The sequence below is a fragment of the Hylobates moloch genome, unplaced genomic scaffold, assembly GCF_009828535.3.
Source record: "Hylobates moloch isolate HMO894 unplaced genomic scaffold, HMol_V3 SCAFFOLD_12, whole genome shotgun sequence".
Taxonomy (NCBI): Eukaryota; Metazoa; Chordata; class Mammalia; order Primates; family Hylobatidae; genus Hylobates; species Hylobates moloch.
In genome coordinates, this window is record NW_026652287.1 from 55,071,537 (window position 1) to 55,098,611 (window position 27,075).

At 42.7% G+C, this 27,075-nt stretch overlaps 1 protein-coding gene across 1 annotated transcript; it reads right to left on the reverse strand.

The window, feature by feature from the left end:
• Positions 1-624: 624 nt before the first annotated feature.
• On the reverse strand, positions 625-25,779 carry LOC116478772 (zinc finger protein 675-like). Its single transcript, XM_032170273.2, is given in 5 exon segments — positions 625-849; positions 851-2,309; positions 9,862-9,957; positions 10,785-10,911; positions 25,624-25,779. Coding segments are annotated over 5 exon segments (1,773 nt in total). The 5' UTR covers positions 25,627-25,779; the 3' UTR covers positions 625-761.
• Positions 25,780-27,075: the final 1,296 nt, after the last annotated feature.

Below are 27,075 nucleotides of genomic sequence, written 5' to 3' on the forward strand. Positions count from 1 at the left end.
ATTACATTTGCAGAGTTTTTCTCCCACATAGATTCACTGATGTTGAAAAAACTTTGAGCAACTGCTTCAGGGTTTTTCTCTAGTACAAAATGTATATGATAAGATTTGTGATACCAGTAAATGTATTACAACCCTCTTTATGTTTGTAATCTTTGTCTTCAAAACGAATACTCTTCTTCGCTTTAAAGGCTTATATTTTCTTAAAATCTTTAGACAGTAATTGCATTTATAATGCTTTTATTAAGTACCAACATTCTGATATTAAGATATCAACAGATAGTAATGGCTATTTTACATTTATATTTGTACAATTTTTCTTAAGTATAAATGCTTTCCTGTGCAATAAGGTTTGAGCCTTAATTAACAGCACTGCCAAATTCTTCACACTTGTAGTTTTCTCCAGTATGAATTATCTTACATACAATGAAGTGTGAAAACCATTTAGTCGGCCGGGCGCGGCGGCTCATGCTTGTAATCCCAGCACTTTGGGAGGCCGAGGCGGGCGGATCACGAGGTCAGATCAGACCACAGTGAAACCCCGTCTCTACTAAAAATACAAAAAATTAGCCGGGCGTGGTGGCGGGCGCCTGTAGTCCCAGCTACTTGGAGAGGCTGAGGCAGGAGAATGGCATGAACCCGGGAGGCAGAGCTTGCAGTGAGCCGAGACTGCGCCACTGCACTCCAGCCTGGGCGATAGAGCGAGACTCCGTCTCAAAAAAAAAAAAGAAAACCATTTAGTCTTTGACACATTCTTTACATTCCTAGAATTTTTCACCAGTATGATTTCCTTTATATTTAGAAAAGTTTGAAGTGTTGTCATAATCATTGTCACATATTCCAGTTTTGTAGTTTCTCTCCAGTATGAATTTTTTTATGTTTAGTAAGGTTTGCAGATTGGTTAAAAGCTTTGTCACATTTCTCACATTTATAGGGTTTCTCTCCAGTATGAATTATCTTATGTTCAGTAAGTTTTGAGGATCGGCTAAAAGCTTTGCCACATTCTTCACATTTGTAGGGTTTCTCCCCAGTATGAATTCTCTTATGTGTAGTAAGGGATGAGGAGTGTTTAAAAGCTTTGCCACATTCTTCACACTTGTAGGGTATCTCTCCAGAATGAATTTTCTTATGTTCAGTAAGTTTTGAGGACTGGATAAAAGCTTTGCCACATTCTTCACATTTGTAGGGTTTCTTTCCAGTATGAAGTTTCTTATGTTCAGTAAGTTTTGAGGATCGGTTAAAAGCTTTGCCACATTCTTCACATTTGTAGGGTTTCTCTCCAGTGTGAATTCTCTTATGTGTAGTAAGGGCTGAGGAGTGTTTAAAAGCTTTGCCACATTCTTTACATTTGTAGGGTTTCTCTTCGGTATGAATTTTCCTATGTTCCGTAAGATTTGAGGATCGGTTAAAAGCTTTGCCACATTCCTCACATTTGTAGGGTTGCTCTCCAGTATGAATGTTTTTATGTTCAGTAAGTTTTGAGGATCGGTTAAAAGCTTTTCCACATTCTTCACATTTGTAGGGTTTCTCTCCAGTATGAATTCTCTTATGTGTAGTAAGGGTTGAGGATTGGGTAAAAGCCTTGCCACATTCTTCACATATGTAGGGTTGCTCTCCAGTATGAATTTTTTTATGTGTAGTAAGATTTGAGAACTGGTTAAAGGCTTTGCCACATTCTTCACATTTGTAGGGTTTCTCTCCTGTATGAATTATCTTATGTGTAGTAAGGTGTGAGGACTGATTAAAGGCTTTGCCACATTCTTCACATTTGTATGGTTTCTCTCGAGTATAATCTTTTTTATATTCAGTAAAGTTTGAGAATTGGTTAAAAGTTTTGTCACATTCTTGACATTTGTAGAGTTTCTCACAAGTATAAATTCTTTTATGTTTAGTAAGCTTTGAAGATTGGTTAAAAGCTTTTTCACATTCTTCACATTTGCAGAAATTCACCTTGGTATAATTTCTTTCATGTCGAGTTAGGTGTGAAAGCATGCAAAATGATTTGCCACATTCTTTACATTTGAAAGGTTTATTTTCCACATGTTTTATCTTATGTCTATCTGAATGTGAAAATTTATTAAAGACATTCACATATTTATCACATTGAAACATTTTGCTCTGCGTAGTTGGTAAACATTGGTTAAGTCCATTATAACCTCCCTTGTGCACCTTACATTCATCCATACGTTTACAGCCTTTTAACTCAAAATTATCATTTCCACATTTTTCATATCTTCTCAGTGTCACTTTTTCAAAAGAATCTTTTATGTTCTGCTCTGGCCAAAACTCTTGGGCAAAATGAGAACACGTTACTGAAAGAAATAAAAATAATACATTACTTTACAGACTCAGATAAATATACTTTCCAAGCCTAACTTATAAAATTCTACAAACTACATAAGCAAGATGGCATCACAGGCCATAATTAAGTGTATGCATTGCCCCAGGTGAGCACAATGCAAAGAGCCACATAGAAAAAAAAAAAAAATCTGTCACATTTACCCAACACAGCTTTTTCTACTCCCCAATATAACATAAATGTTTTTAGAAGTAAATTACAGCCAGGTGCAGTGACTCACACCTGTACTCCCAGCACTTTAGGAGGCTGAGGCAGGCAGATCACGAGGTCAGAAGTTCAAGACCAGCCTGGCCAACATAGTGAAACCGCATCTCTACTAAAAATACAAAAAAAAAATTAGCCAGGCATGGTGGCGGGAGCCTGTAGTCCCAGCTAATTGGGAGGCTAAGGCAGGAGAACTGCTTGAACCTGGGAGACTAAGGTTGCAGTGGGCCGAGATCGCACCATTACACTCCAGCCTGGGTGACAAAGCAAGACTCTGTGTCAAAAAAAAAAAAAAAGTAAATTGCAAACTTCAATTATTTACATATAGAGGAATACCTGAGAGTGGATAATTTATAAAGAAAAAAGGTTTATTTGGCTCATAGTTTGGCAGATTGCACAAAAAGTGTGTGCCAGCATCTGCTTCTGGTGAGGGTCTCAGGAAGCTTACAATCATAGTGCAATGCACAGATTAACTGGACACATCACATGGTAAGATACAAAGCAAGTGTGAGGTAAAGAAGCCAGGTTTTTTTTTTTTTTTTTTTTTTAAAAGAACTAGCTCTTACTTGAATTAACAGAGTGTAAACTTACTGATTAACAAGAGGATAGTGCCAAGCCATTCATGAGGAACTTTCCTTCATGACCTAAGCACCTCCCACTAGGTCGCATATTCACCTTCTATCAGGACCCAAATCAACAATGATGATTACACTGCAATATGAGGTTTGGAGAACACAGACATCCAAGCCATATCACAGACCAAATATGCTTAACAGACCTGTACAAACCTTTTTAATCAAAAGCAAGAGAATACACAATATTCTTATTTGCACCTGGTGTATTCTGTTAGGACACAAATCAAGTCTTATTAAATTTAAGAATGCTGGCTGGGTGCAGTGGCTCATGCCTATAATCTCATCGGAAGACCCAGCTGGGCTAGAAATTTGACACCAGCCTGGGCAACATAGTGAGACCCTGTTTCTACAAATAATCAAAAAATTAGCCAGGCATGGTAGCAGCCATGGCATGTCTGTAGTGCCAGCTACTTGGGAGACTGAGGTAAAAGGATCACTTGAGCCTGGGAGGTTATGGCTGCAGTGAGCCAAAATTATGCCACTGCACTCCAGCCTGAGTGACACAGTAAAATCTTCTCTTTAACAGCAACAATAAATACATTTAAGAAGACCAAAATTATAAACATTTGCTGACCAAAAGTGAATAAAACAAAAAATTAAAAGCAAAAGTAAAATTGGCAAATTGAAAAATATATGAAAATAAAAGTCTTCAACATATTCTTGGCTCAAGGGCCAAAACACTTAATTTTTCAAAAATGTCAATGCAACCAAAAGTGGTGAACAAATTCAACATAATCGCTATAAAAATCGCATTAGCACTGGCTCATGCCTATAATCCTAGCACTTTGGGAGGCTGAGGCGGGCAGATTACCTGAGGTCAGGAGTTTGGGACCAGCCTGGCCAAAATGGTGAAACCCCTTCTCTACTAAAAATACAAAAATTGGCTGGGTGTGGTGGCATGTGCCTGTAGTCCAAGCTACATAGGAGGCTGAGGCAGGAGAATCACTTGAACCCAGGATGCAGAGGTTGCAGTGAGCCAAGATAGTGCCACTGCACTCCAGCCTGGGTGACAAAATGAGACTCCATCTCAAAAAAAAAAAAAGGTACACATACACACACACACACACAATGGATTATTCAGCCTTAAATAAATCTTGTCACATTTTAAGATAAACTTTCAGAATATTATGTCACCTGAAGTAAGCCAGTAACAAAATGATGGATACTATATGATTCCATTTATGTGAGATATCTTAATTAGTCACACTCATAGAAAGTGCAAGGGTTTTTGTCAAGGGCTGGAGAGAGGATAAAATGGGCAGTTGTTAATGGGTATTGAGTTTTAGTTTCACAAGATGAAAAATTTATAGAAGTCTTTTGCATAACAATACAAATATACTAAACATGCCTGAAATGTACAGGTTTTTTTTGAGAGAGGTTCTCACTCTGTCATCCAAGTTTGAGTAAAGTGGCACAATTATGGCTCACTGTAGCCTCAAACTGCCAGGCTAAAGTAATCCTGCACCATCGATCTCCCAAAAAGCTGGGACCACAGGTGCACACCACCATGCCTGGCTATTTTTAAAAATTTTTTGTAGACAGAGAATCTCCATACATTTCCCAGGCTAGTCTCATACTTTTGGGCTCAAGCAATGCTCCTGTCTTGGCCTCCCAAAATCCTGAGATCAAAGATGTGAGCCACCACCATGCCTGGCTCTGAAATATACACTTCAATAGATTTTAGATGGTAAAATTTATTTTATGTGGTTTTACAATTAATTTTTTTAAAAGAAAAACTGGAAAAAATACAGATAAAAGAAAAACTGGAAAAAATACAGAATTATAAATCTTTACATAAATCACAAAAGTGTTTCCCTCACACAAAAGAAATATATATTTATTATCAAACACATGGTGAAAAATAAGACTATCTCACCAGGTGTGGTGGCTCAGGCCTTGTAATCCCAGTACTTTGGGAGGCCGAGGCAGGTGGATCACCTGAGGTCAGGAGTTGGAGACCAGCCTGACCACATGGAGAAACCTCATCTCTACTAAAAATACAAAAAATTAGCTGGGCGTGGTGGCACATGCCTGTAATCTCAGCTGCTTGGGAGGCTGAAGCAGGAGAATCGCTTGAACCTGGGAGGCAGAGGTTGCAGTGGGCGGAGATCACGCATCACACTCCAGCCTGGGCAACAAGAGTGAAACTCCATCTCAAAAGAAAAAAAAAAAGACTATCCCCATGACTAATCACTTAGACAAGATAAAACAATCATTGAAAATCAGCTAAGGGCCGGGCGCGGTGGCTCAAGCCTGTAATCCCAGCACTTTGGGAGGCCGAGGCGGGCGGATCACGAGGTCAGGAGATCGAGACCATCCTGGCTAACACGGTGAAACCCCGTCTCTACTAAAAATACAAAAAATTAGCCGGGCGCAGTGGCGGGCGCCTGTAGTCCCAGCTACTCGGGAGGCTGAGGCAGGAGAATGGCGTGAACCCGGGAGGCGGAGCTTGCAGTGAGCTGAGATCGCGCCATTGCACTCCAGCCTGGGGGACAGAGCAAGACTCCGTCTCAAAAAAAAAAAAAAAAAAAAAAAAAGAAAATCAGCTAAGAAAGAATACATACAAGATAAGCCATAACCAAAATTGGGGTCATATTTATAGATAAACACACATATGTAATCTGATTGGGATAGATATATGGCTGATTTATTTCTTAATTAAATCCCACAGACTTAAAGTGTACAAACAATTGCAAATGTCTAAAATGGTAAAACAAAAAAACACAATAAACAGATGTCAAACTGAAAAAACACACTAATATGGAATGGCAAAACCATAATAAGAGAAACATTTATTCATAAAATCTTGCAGGCAACACTGATGTAGCATTAAAAATAATGTGTCTAGGCCAGATGCAGTGGCTCACGCCTGTAATCCCAGCACTTTGGGAGGTGAGGTGGGCGAATCACAAGTTCAGGGGTTCGAGACCAGACTCGGCAACATGGTGAAACCCTGTCTCTACTAAAAATGCAAAAAAATTAGCCAGGTGTGGTGGCACACAGCTGTAATCCTAGATACTCAGGAGGCAGAGGCAGGAGAATTGCTTAAACCCGGTAGGCAGAGGTTGGAGTGAGTCGAGATTGCACCATTGCACTCCAGCCTGGAAAACAAGAGCAAAACTCCATCTCGAAAAAAAAAAAAGATAATTTTGGGGCGGGCTCGGTGGCTCACACCTGTACCAGAACTTTGGGAGGCTGAGGAGGATGGATCACGAGGTCAGGAGTTCAAGACCAGCCTGGCCAACATGGTGAAACCCTGTCTCTACTAAAAGTACAAAAATTAGCCAGACATGGTGGCGTGTGTCTATAGTCCCAGCTATTCAGGAGGCTGAGACAGGAGAATCGCTTGAACCTGGGAGGTGGAGGTTGCAGTGAGCAGACATTGTACCACTGAACTTCAGGCTGGGCGACAGAGCGAGACTCTGTCTCAAAAAAAAAAAAGAAATTCTATGCTTTAAATATATGCTATTGTCACACAAAACAAAACTGCTGTAATCCAACTTTAGAAGCAAAAAAATTGCCTTACATTGCTATATATATATATATAATGCTAAATACATATAAATGTTAAATATATAAAAAATATATATTGCAGAATATGGTTAGAGTGTCTGATATATAAAACAAATATCTGTGAATAAATTATATTATTTAGATATAGGCTGGACAAAATGGGTGCAAATCATAGAACTCTTTTTTCCTACATCAAGCCTAAATTTATAAGTAACAGTTTTAGTAAATATGGAGTGCCTACAAATTATCTAATTTACTTTAGGCATTACATGTAACTTCTAGCATATTGTTCTAAATTTCTAAGTCTAAAATTACAGACAAAATTGAAATAGAAAATGGAGAATAAAAATGTATAGCAGGAGTGAAATCGGTAAGATGGGAGAATAAAAGGTGCCCTATTTTGTTATCTCCTGCACAGCAAGACAATTTCTCAGCCATCCCTGACAAAAATGCCTTTATGAGATAGCCAGGCATCATGGCTCACACCTGTAATGAAAGATACATGGTATGTTAAGTTTAGAGAATTGCTTCAGGTTAGGATTTCACAATCAGCCTGAATTATGTATGTAGCAAGACTCCATCTCAAAATAAGTGCCTTTGAGAGCTTTGAGATCCAGAGAGAGGGAGTTGTGGAACTCTGATAAAGCCCAAGATTTAAAAGCCTTCTTTTCAGAAGGCAGGCCCTCATTCAGGTGCAAACTACAGGATCCCTGCACTTAACTACAGACTAGGAAATGGCCCACCCAACCTGGTCCCACTGAGAATTCTGAACTTACTATGTAACCATCCCAAACTCCTCCCAGCCAAAGTCTGGAAGAGATACTACCTTTCCAGAGGCCTGGAGGAAGATACCCATTTATAGCCATGCGGGCTGGCCTACAGACCTTAGCCTTTACTGTGGTCCCTGAAGCAGTTCAATGACTCAGTTCCAGCTCGCTGAGCCACAGTTTATGGTCAGTTCTGCCTATATAGAAACCCACACAGTGACCTGGAAAGATCCCTTCTGGTACTTGCTGAAAGCCAGCCATTCACATTTTGATATAAGGCCCACCAGATGCAGACCCTACTGCAGAAATCTGCCCTAATGTCTGCCCTACAGAGCAAAATCCCCTGCCAAAATTCAGTCTGTCCAAAATGGGAATTTAAACTACCCAAGTTTTTTAGGACAGGCCAACTAAAGGTAGACCCTAGTGCAGACCCAGCAGCCTTGTGACAAAGCTACAACCCCCTCTCCACTACAAACCCAGAGGGCATCCCATCACTCTGAGGGTCCAACAAAAGATCTTTACCTTCTGAAACCAGTTTATAAAAACTTGAGGTGTTTTCTCCTTCTGTACACAGATGCCAATGCAAAACTATATTGTGCCCATTGTCAATGCTGCTAGTTTAACATAACACTGAAAGTACTGGCAGAAGAATCAGTCAAAAATGAAAAAGAGCAATTGAAATTGAAGACACATAAGTAAAAAGTTGCTGGCTGTAGCTCATATGATCATATATATATAAACATAAACAGTACATTAAAACTTGTAAATACACTCAGTAAATCAGAAAAATATAAAACTAACATACAAGTTAAACTTCCATAAACTTAAACTCTCTGATAAAATAAGGAAAAAAAATCTTATTTACAATAGCATTAAAATAAATTTCTGAGAACAAATTTAACCAAGGAGGTACAAAATCTTTACAGTGAGAGATACATCAGTGAAAGATATTAGAAAAGACATAAACTTGAAAATATTTTATGTCTATGAATTGAAAGAATAAATACTGTTTAAGTGCCATGTTATCCAAAATGATCTATAGATTCAAGAGACTCCCTATAAAAATTCCAGTGGCATTTGTTTTTCACAGTAATAAAAAATATAATTCTAAAATTTAAATGAAACTATGATATACTTTAAATAGCCAAAGCAAGCCTTGAGAAAAAAGAACAAAGCAGAAGGATATCATACTTTATAATTTTCTTTTCTTTTTTTTGAGACGGAGTCCCGCTCTATAGCCAGGCTGGAGTGCAGTGGCACAATCTTGGCTCACCGTAACCTCAACCTCCTGGGTTGAAGCAATTCTCCTGCCTCAGCCTCCTGAGTAGCTGGGATTACAGGCGTGTGCTACCATGCCTGGCTAATTTTTTGTATTTTTAGTAGAGATGGGGTTTCACCATGTTAGCCAGGTTTCCAAACTGCTGAATCAAAAGAAAGATTTATCTCTGTGAGATGAATGCACACATCACAAAGCAGTTTCTCAGAAAGCTTCTTTCTAGTTTTTATCTGACTTCCTGATCCGCCTACCTGAGCCTCCCAAAGTGCTGGGATTACAGGCGTGAGCCACCATGCCTCGCCCTTGAGCTGCTGCACCCAGCCCTTTATAATTTCAAGACTACATTTGAAGACTATAGAAATACAAACAAATAAAATGTGTAGAAAACTGAAAAAAAAAAAAAGGTGGGGCATAGTGGCTCACACCTGTAATCACAGCACTTTGGGAAGCCAAGGCAAGCAAATGACCTGAGGGCAGGAGTTTGAGACCAGCCTGGCCAACATGGTGAAACCCCATCTCTACTAAAAACACAAAATTAGCCAGGCGTGGTGGCACATGCTTGTAATCCCAGCTATTTGGGAGGCTGAGACAGGAGAACTGCTTAAACCCCAGAGGCAAAAGTTACAGTGAGTCGAGACTGTAGCACTGCGCCCTAGCCTGGGCTACAGATCAAGACTCTGTCTCGAAAAAAAAAAGAAGAAAAGAAAACAATAGAAAAGAAACCACTTCTCACACGTTTCACACATGATGAAAAAAAGAACTTAAAAAATCATTTAACAGTTTCTCAAAAATTAGGTAGATATTTCTGTGCCTCCAAAAAAAATGAGTAAGGATTCAGATTGCACAGTCTCTTGTATGCCATGAAGAGGACAATGGTTCTCACTGAAAACTTGAAGGAAAATTACCAAAAACACAAACAGAAACCTTAGAGAATTTAAAAGCATAAAACAGAAAATGCTCAAATGTGAGAGCATAAAATACTCAGGCTTTCCAGAAACTATTTCCTTTAAAACATGGCTTCCCAAATCACATTTTAAGGACTGGCTTTCCCTTTGACCTTTGGACCTCTCATCAGTGTCACCTGTTGTATTCACTTTCATTCTCACTTACCTGGTGGTTCATCCACCATCTCATGTCTCTTCATAGTCAAAGGCTCTTTTTCTTGCTTCAGACAGGTGATCAGGTCTTGCTTAGAGACAGCAATACCTGTTTTATTAAAAAATAAATAACATGAATCTTGCTCATATTCTCCAATTACCAACCTAGTAATGTGCTCAGTAAACAGAATGTAATAGAATAGTCTAGTAAATTAATCCCAAAATACTGACTTATAACAGAAATTTTTAAATACTTAGAAAATATTCTAAATTTATAGGTTCTTAATTTCACTACCCAGTACTACTGAATCAAAACTTGGTGTTGGCAATTAGATTTTAAGTTGTGGGCAACAATATTTTATGCCACTAAACTTCTGAAATTACCACCAATCTAGAGTGAAGGACACAGATCAGCTCAGGAATGTGGTAAGTTCAGATCAAGATGAAACATACTAAAGAAATTATTCTCTATACAGACAAATCCTTAAGATTTTCTCAAAAACACGGATCTGAAACTCATTTATGCAAAGCATACGTTACCAAAATATATTCTACAAAGAAGAGAAATGAAACCTTTATGGTATATTAGAAACTATATGTTGGGACAGGCATGGTGGCTCACACCAGTAATCCCAGCACTTTGGGAGGCCAAGGCAAGTGGCTCACCTCAGGTCAGGAGTTTGAGACCAGCCTGGCCAACATGGTGAAACCCTGTCTCTACCAAAAATACAAAAAAAATTAGCTAGGCATGGTGTCTCACGCCTGTAGTCCCAGCTACTTGGAAGGCTGAGGCACGAGAATTGCCTGAACCCGGGAGGCAGAGGTTGCAGTAAGCCAAGATCGCACCACTGCACTCTAGCCTGGCGACAAAGCCAGACTCCGTCTCAAAAGAAAAAAAAAAAAAAGAAAGAAACTCTGTGTTGAAGTTATCCTTACCCAGGAAGACCAGGTTTCTGTAGTTCTCTAAAATCACATTTTTATATAAATTCCTCTGTGCAGTGTCCAGGCATTGCCATTCTTCCAGAGAGAATTCTATGGCCACATCCCTAAATGTCAACAGTCCCTGAAAAACACATACACACAAACATATTCACCAGGTAGCCAACAGAGATTATAATTTGACTCAAGGTAAAATGAGACTAAAGAGAACAGGTTCTGACTTATAGGAGTGACTGAAATTATCCAATAAAATCATATTTTTTACACAGAAATATTTCCTAATGTGTTCTCTAACCCTGAGAAAACAGAGTGGCACAAGACCCACAACACCAGTGTAGATATAATAATTTTCTAAATAATAACATATATAATAGGTCAGGCACAGTGGCTCACGCCTGTAATCCCAGCACTTTGGGAGGCCAAGGCGAGCAGATTACCCGTGGTGGGGAGTTCCAAGACCCACCTGACCAACATGGAGAAACCCAATCTCTACTAAAAATACAAAATTAGACAGGCGTGGTGGCGCATGCTACTCAGGAGGCTGAGGCAGCAGAATCACGAGAATGGCTTGAACCTGGGAGGTGGAGGCTGTGGTGAGTGGAGGTTGCAGTGAGCTGAGCTGAGATCGTACCATTGCACTCCAGCCTGGGCAAAAAGAGTGAGACTGTCTCAAAAAAAAAAAAAAAAAACATAATTAAGGGCATAAACACAAACATGTACCTTTTTTTTTTTATTAATTTTTTTGCACACAAAAACAATAAACATTTTCTAATAATACATACAAACAAAAAGATGCGTATCAAACATATTAGGAAGGTTGCACATGGGAAGTCGGGGAATAGAAATGGGGGGTGGGAGTTAAAATAAATGAGAGAGGGACTTTATATGGATCAGTGATAATAACTCAATCCTCTATTTGACAAAGAAGAGGGAGAAGGAAGAGGAAGAAAAAGAAAGTGGGATAAAGGATCAGAAAGGGAGGAAAATAGAAAAAATTAGAGTATGACTCCAGGGTAGACCTGTTTTGTTGTCACTGAGTTGGTTGGTTTGTCTGTTGTATTTTTCATGTTTCGCCATGTTGGCCAGACTGGTCTCGAACTCCTAGCCCGAAGTGATCAACCCGCCTCGCCCCCCAGAGTGCCGGGACCACAGGCGTGAGCCACCACGTCCAGCCCCCACATTGCTTCTGGCCTCCGTGGTAGACCTCCGAGACGGAGTGGCCGGGCAGAGGCGCTCCTCACTTCCCAGACGGGGTGGCCAGGCAGAGACGCTCCTCACTTCTTCCCAGACGATAGGTGGCTGGGCAGAGGCGCTCCTCACTTCCCAGACGGGGCGGCCGGGCAGAGGGGCTCCTCACTTCTTCCCGGACGGGGCGGCCGGGCAGAGGCACTCCTCACTTCTTCCCGGACGGGGCGGCCGGGCAGAGGTGCTCCTCACTTCCCAGATGGGGCGGCCGGGCAGAGGCACTCCTCACTTCTTCCCAGACGGGGTGTCCGGGCAGAGGCGCTCCTCACCTCCCAGACGATGGGTGGCCGGGCAGAGGCGCTCCTCACCTCCCAGACGATGGGTGGCCGGGCAGAAACGCTCCTCACTTCCCAGATGGGGAAGCCGGGCAGAGGGGCGGCCGGGCAGAGACGCTCCCTACCTCCCAGACGGGGCGGCGGCCGGGCAGGGGCTGCAATCCCATCACCCTGGTAGGCCAAGGCAGGCGGCTGGGAGGCGGAGGCTGCCGCGAGCCCAGACCACGCCACCGCACTCCAGCCCGGGCAACACCGAGCACCGGGTGAGCGAGACTCCGTCTGTAGTCCCAGCACCCTGGGAGGCCGAGGCGGGCAGAGCGTTCGGGGTCAGGAGCTGGCGACTAGCGTGGCCAAGATGGCGAACGCGCGCCGGTAGGCAAAGGAGAAAAAACAGGCAGCGGTGGCGCGCGCCGGCAATCCCAGGCAGTCCGCGGCGCGGGGCAGCAGCGAGACGAGGAGATTGCTGCCCGGGCCACAGAGGGAAAGAAAAGAAAAGAAAAGAAAAGAAGAGAAAGAGAGAGAGAGAGAGAGAGAGAGAGAGAGGGGGAGGGAGGGAAACATGTACCTTTTTGAGTGCTTCACAAGCTTCTGTGTAATAAACGCTATCTTGTTTAAATAATAGCTAATTGAGAACACAGATGGAGCCTCAACATTTGATGTTCTCCATTTTTACTAAGGACCCCAGGTTTTCCCAATAGAAATCTTGAGTTAGCTACACCTTCCCATGTTCAATAGCCACAGGTAACATTTTTAATATTGCAGATTATAAAATAATGGTGAGAATTCTGCATGGCATATAAGAAGCCATGATGTAGAGAAGGCTCTGGTATATAAAAAAGAAGCATTTTTTAGAGACTCCTATCATAAGAGTTTTTAGAAGTAGTTAAAACAAACTCATTAGGGAGAAAAAACCAAAGTAGAGAAGTCAAAGTTTGCAAGTACTAAACGCATGGCATTCCAGGAGGCAGAGCAGACACAGCTCTTGAGCTGAGACATGTTTAACTGAAAAAAAGCCATTTTTTCCTTTCTCTGAAAATTCTTTTCAGATGCGATTCTCTGGACAAATTACACCTGCATCTGGAGAATATGCCTTTAAAGGTATCAGCACCACATGTTTACCTGCTACCACCACACTCACAGTCAGAAGGACTAAGACTCTCAGAAAAAGTCCACCCATTTCTGTCCTTCATACCAGAAGCGATTCAGGAACCATGAGCTGCTCCACAGAGATAAAAGTAAAAGTTTCTTTTCTTCTGTCCTGAGGTGCCCTCCCCTGCCATGGACACCAGCAATTTCTGCTACAGCAATGAAAATATGGGCTACACTTTCCTGTCACTACCAAACCAAACAGAACCAGCCCTTTGACCATTCTTTAGAGCAAAGGTGGAACTTAACTCTCATGAATATATCTTGAACCCCTCATACTTGATTTTGGCCTCACGTTAGAGTCACATGAGGCACTTAATTAAAACAACATGGGCGGGAACAGTGGCTCACACCTGTAATCGCAGCACTTTGGGAGGCCGAGGTGGGCAGATCACTCCAGGCCAGGAGTTTGAGAACAACCTGTCCAACATGGCACAACCCCATCTCTACTAAAAATACACAAATTAGCCAGGCATAATGGTATGTGCCTGTAATCTCAGCTACTTGGAAGGCAGAGGCAGAAGAATTGCTTAAACCTGGCAGGCAAATGTTGCAGTGACCTGAGGTCGCACCACCATACTCCCGCCTGAGCAACGGAGTGAGACTCCCTCTCAAAAACAAAAAACAAAACATGATACCTCCGCCCAGAAGAATAAACAGACCTGTGGATAGGGCACAAGTAGATATTTCTGCAAACTGGCCATGTAATCTTAATTAGAAACCTGGGCTGGGCATGGTGGCTCACACCTGTAATCTCAGCACTTTGGGAGGCCAAGGCTGGGGGGATCACTTGAGGTCAGGAGTTCCTGACCAGCCTGGCCAACATGGTGAAACCTCGTCTCTACTAAAACTACAAAAATTAGCCGGCCAAGGTGGCACTTGCCTTATAATCCCAGCTACTCAGGAGGCTGAGGCAGGAGAATCGCTTGAACCCAGGAGGTGGAGGTTGCAGTGAGCTGAAATCGCACCACTGCACTCCAGCCTAGGCACCCGAGCAGGACCCCGCCTCAAAAAAAAAAAAAAAAAAGTCAAATCTGGGCTGAAAACCACTTAGCTGGGCATTGCCTTTAAAGCAAGCTTTAATGAGCTTAAAAAATACTTGGAAACTGTGACTCCACTCTCTGTGATGTAATTCTGCAGACTTAGGGTTAATGAGTGGTTTTTTTGTGTTTGTGTGTGTGTGTGTGTGTGTGTGTGTGTGTGTGTGTGTGACGGAGTGTCGCTCTGTAGCGCAGGCTGGAGTGCAGTGGCACGATCTCGACTCACTGCAACCTCCGCCCCCTGGGTTCAAGCGATTCTCTTGCCTCAGCCTTGAGTAGCTGGGATTACACAGGTGCCTGCCACCACAAGCAGCTAATTTTTTGTGTATTTTTAGTAGAGGCAGGGTTTCACCATGTTGGTCAGGCTGGTCTCAAACTCCAGACCTCTAGTGATTCGCCCAACTTGGCCTCCCAAAGTGCTGGGATTACAGGCATAAGCCACAGCAGCCAGCCATTAATGGGTATTTAAAACCCATTAATGTTCCTTATCAATGCTGACATTGCTCTTCTGGGGCTCGTGATTAGCATTAGAGAAAGCAGGCACAGCATGGAGTCCCTTACACTCAGCACTCTTGTTACAACACAAATACTTCTCAAATGAAGACTACCAATTTTCATATTCTTTGCTGGCTCCTTAAAGTTTACAGAATAAAAGGAAGGCAGCAACGTCTAAATAAGTCTGCATTTGGAAACCATGAGGTACACATGTACTAATGAGGCAGGAGAATAGGGTCTGGAGGCAGGGAACCTAAGACCATTTCACACCAAATTCCTAGGCCTAAATGGAAAGGAAAACTAACTTTCCATGCCTAAGTAACAAAAAGACCATAGGCTATTGCCTTTGCAAATCCCCATTTTTCTGTGAGGCAGGTAGGAAATTGGCTGCCCACAACCAATCAGACTGATTGTGGCTCTATATGAATAAAAATGACACTTTCTAACTTCACCTTAGCCTCTGATTGGTTGCTTTTGCAATCAATCGGATATTTGCAGAGGATTGTGACCTTTGTAACTTCGCTTCAGCCTCTGATTGGTTGCTTTCTGCAACTAATCAGAGCAATTGTGGGCCACCACTTCATTTACATGAGGTGAGCACCAACTGGCCAATGGGAAACCTCTAGGGGATATTTGAACCCAAGAAAATTCTGTGTCTGGGACCTTAAGCCATTGTTCGGAACCACTTTCAACACTGCAGAGTGTAATTTCATTTTCAGTAAACCCATTTTGTTCCTTTGTTGCTTCATTCTTTTCTTGCTTTGCTGTTTCATCCAATTCTTTGTTCAAAAGGCCAAGAATCTGGACAACTTGCAGTCAAGACCCTCTACTGGTAACTTACTTTAGTGAGCTAGGCAGGAGAGGAGGTAGGCCCAAAGTATGGGACTTAATTTTTTCCTTTCTCCTTTTACATACAGGGAAGTCTTCCTTTCTCTTTCTCTCTCTCTCTCCTCCTCCCTCCCCCCCACCTAGGGCCACTTTTTGATGAAACTGAAAGGTTTCCACGTGGAAGCGCCTGACTACCACCTCACAGTTTGGGTGAGGGACCCGAGACCTTGCTTTTGTTTGTTTTTCTGAGTCCTGTTGTTTTTGTCCTTTTTCTGAGATCTTTTCCTTTTCTCCTTTTTCAGTCTTTCAGTAGCCATTTTCTAGTAGCTGTTGGTAACTGAGTGGAACTAGCCAGAGCCACTCTCTGATGTTCTCTGAAGGCCAATGAGCAAACAGAGCTGCCTGTCCTGCCCAGAAGGGGGAAAGGTTTTCTATCCTTTCTGGTTATAGTCCCTGATCCCTACATATGACACAATTGGCAGCGGGCAGTTCACCCAGGGTGAACTCACATGTTTCAGGTGACTTAAACCTTCTTTTCTTCTCTTATGCTAAATTCTTCCCTTCCCCTACTCAACTAGCTATGGACAGAAAACCCACCTAGCTATGCAAAAAGGTTATGTAAGTCAGAGGGTCCAAGCATGTTGCAGGTGGTCTGTGAGGTGCACGGTGGAGGGGGGGAACTTATGAAAGAAAATGTATTAAAGAGTTGCTTTAAATGGGATCGATAAACCTCAAAAAAAAAGCTCATAGTAGGCCGGGCGCGGTGGCTCATGTCTGTAATCCCAGCACTTTGGGATGCCAAGGCAGACATGAGGTCAGGAGTTCGAGCCCTGCCTGACCAACTAAAAATACAAAAAAATTAGCCTTGCGATGTGGCACGCACCTGTAATGCCAGCTACTCAGGAGGCTGAGGCAGGAGAATCGCTTGAATCCAGGAGGCAGAGGTTGCAGTGAGCCAAGATCATGCCACTGCACTCCAGCCTGGATGACAGATGGAGACTGTCTCAAAAATAAAATTTAAAAAAAAAAAAAAACTCATAGTAGGTCATCAGTGGTAGAGCGAACCATTCTAAAGTGGTGCTGGCACCTATCTAAGGTCAGAGCCATCTGACAGACTCAGTCTCGGGCCTAAAGAGGGGATGCTCCCAGAGACCCCAGTCTGGGCCAAGAATTTTTCCAGGGAGATGCCCCAGGAAAAATTTGGGTCACCTAATGAGCCCTCTACTTTGCAAAGTCCTCTTCTTTTTTTTTTTTCTAGATCACTATGAGCAACTCTCAATCTATTTCACCTGATTCCACTGTGGGCCACTCTATTTCCAATTCTGATTCCCTGCTTGGCTATATCTTCCACCATTAGAATCAATTTGATCCTGACAATCTAAAGAGAAAATGTATAATATTTTTCTGCAATACTGTCTGGCCCTATTATGAGTTCAGAACGCTGGGCAGTCAATGGTAGCATTAATTATGATGCTATCCTGCAATCAGGCCTATTTTGCAAGAGGCAGGGCAAATAGTCAGAAATCTCCTATGTACAGCCCTTCATGACCCTATATCAAAACCTAACAATCGGTGAAACTCCCAGAACCTACCCCCCAAAGGAAAGTTCTAAGGCAGAAGTAGATATTATAGATAATCTTTTACAGGGCCACCTGGTTCTGAGGGTGAGCAGTGACCATCCTTGCCAAGCGACCCCTTGCCAAGTGCTTCTAAGGCTAAAACTCAGGAGCAAACACCAGGGACCCTACAAGTTCCCCTCATACTCAAGGGGGAACCCTGTATTGAACTCTCTCTCCAGCCCTGCTACCTCTTAGGGTAGCAGGAGCTGAGGGGCCAGTCCTAGTGAAGGTCCCCTTCTCTATAACTGATACACAACAATGTAAGGAGAAGCTAGGAAGCTATTCTGAGAATCTTGGGAAATTTGCTGATGGGTTTCAAACTTTGATCTCTCATGGAGAGATGTTCAATTTATTCTAGCAACCTGTTGCATCCCTTCAGAAAAAGAACAAATCTTTGAAGCCACCCACCAGGAAGCGGACGGATTATTCACCTGAAACCCTCAGGGCAATCACTCAGGACCAGAAACAGTTCCCACTACTGATCCTCACTGAAACTACACCACCACTGTGGGAAACAACCAGGCTAAATTTCTTGAGGGTCTCCTTGGAGGAATGAGAAAGAGAATAACTAAGGCAGAAAATTATGATAAAGTACAGAAGGTTACACAAAGCAAGAAGAAAAATCTAGCCATGTTTTATGGCAGGTTGGAGGAAGTCTTTTAAAAAATATACTAATCTAGTCCCTTCCTCTCCTGAAGGGAAAATATTAATGGCAAAGCATTTTATTAGCCAATCTGCCCCTGACATTAGACATAAGCTCCACAAGCTACAGATGGGGCCACAGACTAATCAAAACCAGCTTCTTGATTCTATGTTTATGGTGTATAACAATTGTGACCTGAAGGAAGGAAAAAGGAAACAGAGTGAAGAAAAACAGCAAGCCAAAATTATGGCAGCCATCATTGGTGATGCCCTGAATGCCCAAAGAGCATCTAAGGAAACTCTGAAGGGCCATAAAGATAAAGCCAGCAGAGACTCTTGCTTCAAATGCAAGAAAAGTGGGCACTGGGCAAAGGGATGTACTAAGCCCCTGCCAGGCCCCTGCTGTCATTGCAAAGGTACCAGTCATTACCCCTGGAGAACTGACTGCCCCTGTGCCACCATGAGGTTGGGTCAGAAAACTCTAGCAGTGCAAAAGGAGGAATTAGATGAAGACTGAAGGGGCCTGGAATCTTCCTCACTGCCCATCTAGGAACATCGTAGCAACTATATCATGCCCAATTCAGCCGTTTATCTAGTTGCTAGTCTAGACTCAAAGTTCCTGGATCATAGGGACCATGACTGCTTTATCTATTTATCTAATGGTCATATGAAATGGAAGCAATTAGTTTATCTGAGTCTCCAGACCTCTTCCTTGTTTTTCACCTAAGTACCAGGAAACTGGAGAAACTCTCATCTGAGTACCAACCAAAGACATCTCTTGTATGGGGGGAGGAACAAACACAGGATGACTTATTTCTCTTGCATTGAGACAGAATCAGAATTAACCACTCATGTCAGCCTTACACAATTCTGTTCCGGACATTTGCAAATTTCTCAAATATGCCTAGGTGATTGTGAGAGGGTTCTCAGTGCCTCTGAGCTGGTGGCCCAATGATAAAATAGGGATGAGAGACTCAGGCTAAATGAAGAATGGAACTGTCCTGGTAGAGCTCCAGAACTTGAATTGCATGTCCTGATTAGTTAGCTCTTGGGTAAAAAAAAAAAAAAAAAAAAAAGGACAAGAATATTCTACTCCAGTATCACATTTTATGGGTAGGTATAGTTTGGTCATGGCACTGGATACCTTGTAGTCTTAATCTCTTACTCTGAAGATGCTTGTTTACACTTACAGATTCTGTAGAAAGTCACTGGACAGATCTGAGAAGTTCAAAAAGCCGCACCCTCAAAAAGGGGTTTTAACATTTCTATGTTGACATCTCACAATGCAGAAAATGTCTCCTGTATGTTTTCTGTACATTCTCAATCCAAAGCCTAACCTTGACTTGTGAATCCCAGACAGAGGTCAGACCTTATGTGCAGATTCTACGTCAGATAAACCTGGCTCTGCATTCTTGTGTGTCACAGAAAGTGGAGTACAATCAAAGGAGAGGTCCACTCACAGAGGCTGCTCTAGCTCATTCTAAATGATATTTCTACCTAAAAGGAAAAAGCTGAGGCAACATAAATATAAATAGACAGTTTTGGGGGGACCAAGCTTGAGGATTATAACATGAAAGCAAAGACTCAAGTTGCCTGCAATTTATACTTTGCTTACTACCAGTTACAAGTGTATTTGTAAAGGTAAAAAGAGGACAGAGGCTGGTCCCTCTTTGGGCTGGTACAAACTTGTTTGTCAGAAATTCTTATTTACAGGAATAACGTTAATTATTGATTGGATATACATCATTAAGGTTTAGTGTCCAGTGTGGCATTATTAATTTAATTCACAGCTACTGGTGGCAATAGCAAACAGTTTCAAGGGATGAATACATATAGTTGAAAGTGGGGAGAAAGACATAATTGTGCTCTCATTTTAATGTTTCTTCAAGTTTGAAAACTAAAAGGACCTGCATTTCTCAGTTATAAATGTTTTACTTTCCAAAATTTCAAGACCTAGATTCAGAATTTGGAGCTGCAGATTTAGGTTCTGGATGGATAAGAATATCAGCAGGTGTTACCTGCACATTTGTGAGCATTCCAGTAACAGGAGGAAGTGGAAAGTAGAGATTCTCATGTCTACTCAATGCACACCTGTTACTCTAATTGAGTTTGTGGGCCCCATCGTCTCTAAATCAGTTTCAGGTCTGAAGATACAAGAGTAATTGAAAGAGGTAAAATGGCTGATTGCTGCCCTTTGAAGTTCGTAGAAATCTGGCCTAGCCCCTCTAGAAGTGACTGTAGAGGACTATAGATACCAAATAGGAGAGACAATTCTGCCTGCATATTTAGGTGACAGCATGCACTTTGCAGCAAATTTGGGAGTTGACTGGAAGCCTGAGAGGGTAAGCCCACTCGAGTAGATCGTGGTTGGCACCTTATATGTTTCTATCATATCTGGTAATTCTAAACAGTGTTTGGGAAATATCATTAAAATAAAGATTTTCTGGTGTGGGACAAGGGGAGGGAGAGCATTAGGACATATATCTGATGCATGCAGGGCTTAAAATTAGATGACAGGTTGACAGGTGGAGCAAACCACCATGGCACATATATAACTGTGTAACAAACCTGCACGTTCTGCACATGTATCCCAGAACTTAAAGTATAATAAAAAAATAATAATAATAAAAGAAAAAATTTTCTCCAGCCCCAGAGAAACTCCACAATGATAGAACATTAAGAAAACTGTTGGCTGGGAACAGTGACTCATGCCTGGAATCCCAGCACTTTGGGAGGTTGAGGTTGGTGGATCACCTGAGGTCAGGAGTTTGAAACCAGCCTGGCCAACATGGTGAAACCCTGTCTCTACTAAAAATACAAAAATTAGCCGGGTATGGTGGTGGGCACCTGTAATTCCACCTACTCAGCAGGCTGAGGCAGAAGAATTGCTTGAACCCAGGAGGCGGAGGTTGCAGTGAGCCGAGATCAAGCCACTGCACTCTAGCCTAGGCGACAAGAGCAAAACTCTATCTTAGAAATAAAATAAAATAAAACAAAAATAAAAATAAAATCCTGAGTCACTAAGAATGCCAAAATATGTTAATATGATATACATATATTTTTAAAAAGCAGAGAAAATTATCTACATATAACCTAAATGCTTGAAGAAGTGAGAGATGGGCAGGCCACAGTGGCTCACGCCTGTAATCCTGGCACTTTGGGAGGCTGAGGTGGGCGGATCACATGAGGTCAGGAATTCAAATCCAGCCTGGCCAACATGGGGAAACCGCATCTCTACTAAAACCACAAAAATTAGCTGGGGGTGGTGGCGGACATCTGTAATCCCAGCTACTCGGGAGGCTGAGGCAGAAGAATCACTTGAATCTGAGAGGCGGAAGGCTGCACTGAGCCAAGATCATGGCACTGCACTCCAGTCTGGGTGACAGAGCAAGACTCCGTCTCGAAAAAAAAAAAAAAGAAAGTTACGTAGTAAACAATTAGTCATATAAGAACACTTCTAGGAAGTACCAAATTTCATCTCATAACACTTAGCATTAAATTCAGAAATCAAGATCATAGGATTTAGAACAGATATTCGCTGTCACAAATTTATGGTGCAAAAAGAAGAACTATGTTTTCATGAATCTATGTAACTCATCAATTATCTACTACATTTTCTGGTGGAAATGTATTTAATTTTTACAGCCAAAAAGGAAGAGAGATTGTCTCGCTCTGTCACCCAGGCTGCAGTGCAGTGGTGCGATCTCAGCTCACTGCAACCTCTGCCTCCCGGGTTCAAGCGATTCTTCTGCCTCAGCCTCCGAAGTAGCTGGGACTACAGGCATGTGCCACCATGCCCGGCTAATTTTTGTATTTTTAGTAGAGATGAGGTTTCACCATATTGGCCAGGCTGGGCCCAAACTCATGACCTCGTTATCTGCCCACCTCAGCCTTTCAAATGCTGGGATAATAGGTGTGAGCCACCCCACCTGGCCCTTATTCTTTTCCTTGGTAGGATTCTAATAGCTAAACCTTGGAATTCTGTTTGAAATTACCCAGCCATAAACACAACTGACAAATTTTCTAAACTCACTCTGGGAAAGAAAAAGGTAAATAAAAACTTTTAACAAACAGAATATATAATTAGATTTTTGTTTCTGAAACCCAACTCTTATATGCTCTTTGCACATATTTTCTTACCTTTCAAATACTACTAATAAAATGCAATTTACATTTAAAAAAACTAAAGTCACCAGCTGGGCGTGGTGGCTCACGCCAGTAATCCCAGCACTTTGGGAGGCTGAGGCGGGCAGATCACGAGGTCAGGATATGGAGACCATCCTGGCTAACACAGTAAAACCCCGTCTCTACTAAAAATACAAAAAAAATTAGCTGGGTGTGGTGGTGGGCACCTGTAATCCCAGCTACGCAGGAGGCTGAGGCAGGAGCATGGCTTGAACCCGGGAGGCAGAGCTTGCAGTGACCCCAGATAGTGCCACTGTACTCCAGCCTGGGAGACAAAGTGAGACTCCGTCTTAAAAAAAAAAAACAAAAAAAACACTAAAGTCAAAATAAGTTTCACTAATCTTTTCAAGGTGACAAACCTAGGGAGTGGCAATGCTGATTAGAAAACAGATGTGTGGGCCGGGCGCGGTGGCTCACGCTTGTAATCCCAGCACTTTGGGAGGCCGAGGCAGGCGGATCACGAGGTCAGGAGATCGAGACCACGGTGAAACCTCGTCTCTACTAAAAATACAAAAAAATTAGCCAGGCGTGGTGGCGGGCGCCTGTAGTCCCAGCTACTCGGAGAGGCTGAGGCAGGAGAATGGCGTGAACCCGGGAGGCGGAGCTTGCAGTGAGCTGAGATTACGCCACTGCACTCCAGCCTGGGCGACAGAGCGAGACTCCGTCTCAAAAAAAAAAAAAAAAAAAGAAAGAAAACAGATGTGTCGGCCCAGTGGAGTGGCTCATGCCTGTAATCCCAGCACTTTGGGAGGCCAAGAGGCGCGAATCACCTGAGGTCGGGAGTTCGAGACAAGCCTGGCCAACACAGGAAAACCCTGTTTCTACTAAAAATACAAAATTAGCTGGGCATGGTGGTGCATGCCTGTAATCCCTGCTACTCGGGAGGCTGAGGCAGGAGAATCACTTGAACCTGGGAGGCGGAGGTTGCTATGAGCCGAGATGGCGCCATTGAACTCCAGCCTGGGCAACAAGAGCAAAACCCCATCTCAAAAAAAGAGAAAACAGATGTGTCTAATTCATGTGTCAAGTCAGGTCACGAATCACTTGAGAGATTCTCCCACCCCATCCTGCTCACTTAAGTGCTCAATGACCACCCTCTCACTGCACTATGCCTCAGTGACTGACCCAAGTGCATTTTACTTTGCAAGTTTTTGCATCATTTCACTGAGGTCACTTTTGTCTTTTGAAATGCTATTTTTTCTTTCACAAATCTTAGACAATCCAGGGGACAGAAATCATTTCTGTGTTTTTCCCTCAATACCAGCATCTGATTGGCTGACCAGCAATATGTCTCCAAGAAATGGAAGCTGGGTTGAGTAAAGGCAATCTTAATGTCTCAAGGGTTAGTTTTTCTTTTTTTGACATGGAGTTTCGTTCTTGGTGCCCAGGCTGGAGTCCAGTGGTGCGAACTTGGCTCTCGACCTCCGAAGTAACTCGGATTACAGGCAGGCACCACCACGCCCAGCTAATTTTTTTGTACTTAGTAGAGACGGGGTTTCACCATGTTAGTCAGGCTGGTCGCTAACTCCTGACCTCAGGTGACCCACCGCCTCAGACTCCCAAAGTGCTGGGATTACAGGCCATGCGCCACCGTGCAGGCAAGGGTTAGTTTGTCAAAGGAAGAGCGCGGGGGAGAGTCCTATCAGTCCAAGGGCATCCATCTGTTCCACTGAGAGGCTACACTCCATACCTCAGGTTGTTTTATGAAAGAAAATAACCCAGTAGATTATATTCACTAAACACTCGAGCAGACATAGCCATGGTAGATATATTGGTTTATTCACAGAAACTACTGAAGCCCAGGACCAGAAAAAACTGAAGGTGGCTGAGGACACATCACCCACAAAGTTTCCAAAGGGAAACCCTGACTCAAAAATATTCTGATACTATCTTCGTGGCTAGAGAAGATTTTTTAAAATGAGGCGAAAAGATTTTTTTACAATACAGTGTCAGGGAACTGTTCTTCTTTTTCTTCTCATAAAAAATATTTTCAAACAGAAAACGATTTTTTTAAATGCCATTCAACGTCAAAAATGCTTAGTTAAAATACAGTATCTAAGGTGTACAATAAAAGACAAATAGTTGATAATGTGAATTAGAAAGGGGAAGCTGGCATTTGAGAATGTTAGAAGAAACTGGAAATTTAGTATTTTACTGCAAGTCATAGTTAGTCTGGAGGAATGGGATGAGGGGTAGGTTTGAGACCCAGCTTGAGACAACTGTGAAAAATGCAGGGGAAAATCAGTCCCCTGTGGAGTGTGAAAATAACTAAGTAGCAGACAATTAGACTGAGGTTACTCTAGTCCCTGGGTTCCTACTTTTTAAAAACTCTAACTCAAATGCATTTTTTTGTAAATTACTGAATTGAGGGAAACAAAATTTAGGCTTAACCAATCATAAACTGCCAATTAACCTCTGATTACATAACCAGGAAACGTCCACCTTAATCGTACAAATCAAGTAACTATGAACTGTACCTAACCAATTATTTCATTTGGTTTTCTTCATCATGTACCTTTAAAAGTCTTTCCTTCAAGCTGCTCTCATAAGTCACAAGCTCCAAACCACAGCTGAGTGCTCCACAATTTTTGAATCACTCTTTGATTAAATTCTCCAATATTTTTGTGGTGACCCCCATAATTTGTTTATTTAATTTACTTATATATATTTTTTGAGACGGAGTTTCGCTCTTGTTGCCCAGGCTGGAGTGCAATGGCGTCATCTAGGCTCACTGCAACCGCCACCTCCCGGGTTCAAGCGGTTCTCCTGCCTCAGCCTTCTGAGTATCTGGGATTACAGACATGTGCCACCACGCCTGGCTAATTTTGTATTTTTAGTAGAAACGGGGTTTCACCATGTTGGTCAGGCTGGTCTTGAACTCTTGACCTCAGGTGATCCACCTGCCTCGGTCTCCCAAAGTGCTGGGATTACTGACGTGAGCCACCGCGCCCGGCCCTCCCATAAAATTTTAATAGGAGAAAACAGGAACTGGGAACCCCACGGACCAAAACTCTTCCAATTAATGAACCCGCACCCTGAGTCAGGATTCTCCCGTGACGCCTCTTCCGTGGTCCCTGCACAATCTGAGAGAGATGCGGCGCTGCCGGTACAGAGCTGCCAGAGAGGGCTACAGGCAAGGCACAGTCACTACGCAGAGAAGAGACGGGACGCCCCGGGGCCTGGCTGTCAGCGCGCCGCGCATCTTATGGCTGCAGGGGACTGAGGCGGAGCTGGGGAAGGAGAACTCGGGGTGCAGATCGTGGAGCTGACTGCGGGGAGGCCTGAGTCCCGCCATAGCCACTTCCCACCGGTTCCAACCAGCCCCTTTCCCCTCTCGGGATGTCGCACCCGGAACTCTCACCATTTCTAGGCTTCCGGGGGGTCCTGGAGTCTTAGCTGTGGATCTCCCAATTTCTGCAGGTCACAGGCCCACAGAGGCTGGATCTCTACGAGTAGAGGACACAGAGCAGTGAAGGCGAGACCTGGAGCTCCGGCTGCAGCGAGAGACAAAGGCGCCGCCAAATCCCGGAAGCCATCTTGTCTGCTCCAGCTGCGTGCCTGATTGGACGGTTCCCAGCCCAGCGTGCCTGATTGGACAACGGTTAAGGTCCTGACCCTTCAGGCCCTGAGTGACAGAAGATGTGATCAGACACTGGGCTGAGTGAAGAGTGACAGCCTACGCTGCAGCCTTTTCAGCCAGGGCTTCCTCTTTTAGCTGAGCCAGGCCCATCCCAGAGGGTATTTGTATTTAACCTTGTGTATAAGGTCATATACATTTATAAATGATATATGGTTACTCACAAATAAAAATAATATGATAATAATTATTTTAGAATTTCAGATTTTATGACCTTCCTGGCTTCTGGTCCTTTTCGTAGGCAGCCTGAGAATTTTAAAAAGAGGCAATCCTCAAATAAAATGTGAGATACATGTGAATTTTAAATTTTCTAGTAGTCAAACTTTAAAAAGAAAAAAACAAGTGGAATTGATTGTAACAATCTAATTAACCCAATATATCCAAAGTACTATCATTTTAATATGAGAGCAATATGAAATTATTAATGAAACACACATATATATGTGTGTATATGTATACACACACACACACACACACAGACACTCACGCATATGGAACTAAATCTTTGAAAATAACTCTGTATTTTACCTAACACATTGCAATTCAGACCAGCCACATTCCAGGCACCCAGTAGCCACACGTGGCCAATAGCTGCCACATTAAAGTGCAGCTCTGATGTCAGGGGGGTGAAGAGCCTAAACATCCCTTTTTTGCCAGAGGGGAGGGGACAGCCTGTCTTTACCAACATCTCTCTTCAATTCCAAGGAAGAAACAGTTAGTGACCATAGAAAGAACAGAGGACAGATAGAATAAAATAACCACAGGTCGACCTGTGGTTACCTCTGGTTATTTTATTAACTACTGCTGCCCACCTGTTGCTCACCTTAATTCCAAACATCAGACAGTGAACAAAGAATGATGAAGCCATAAAACAAGAAAACTGTATCTTCAGATCTATCCACAGTCTTAACCTCCGATGTTTAGATATGGAGAAAATAGATAAAAGGCGAACTTATTTTGCTGTTTGGCCTTGGCCCTAATGGTCAGCCTGTGGTTATCTGTTTTCTCCTGTGGTGTGGTGAACTGTGTGAGTATAAGCACCAATCACACGCAGACATGTCTACATGTATTTTTGCATTATTCAATATTCTCTTACAAGACATTGGACTTTAAATCAAGAATAAAGGTAATGTGAGTCTTTGTTCTTGCCTTGGCGCTGCCCACAGGGTGCATCGT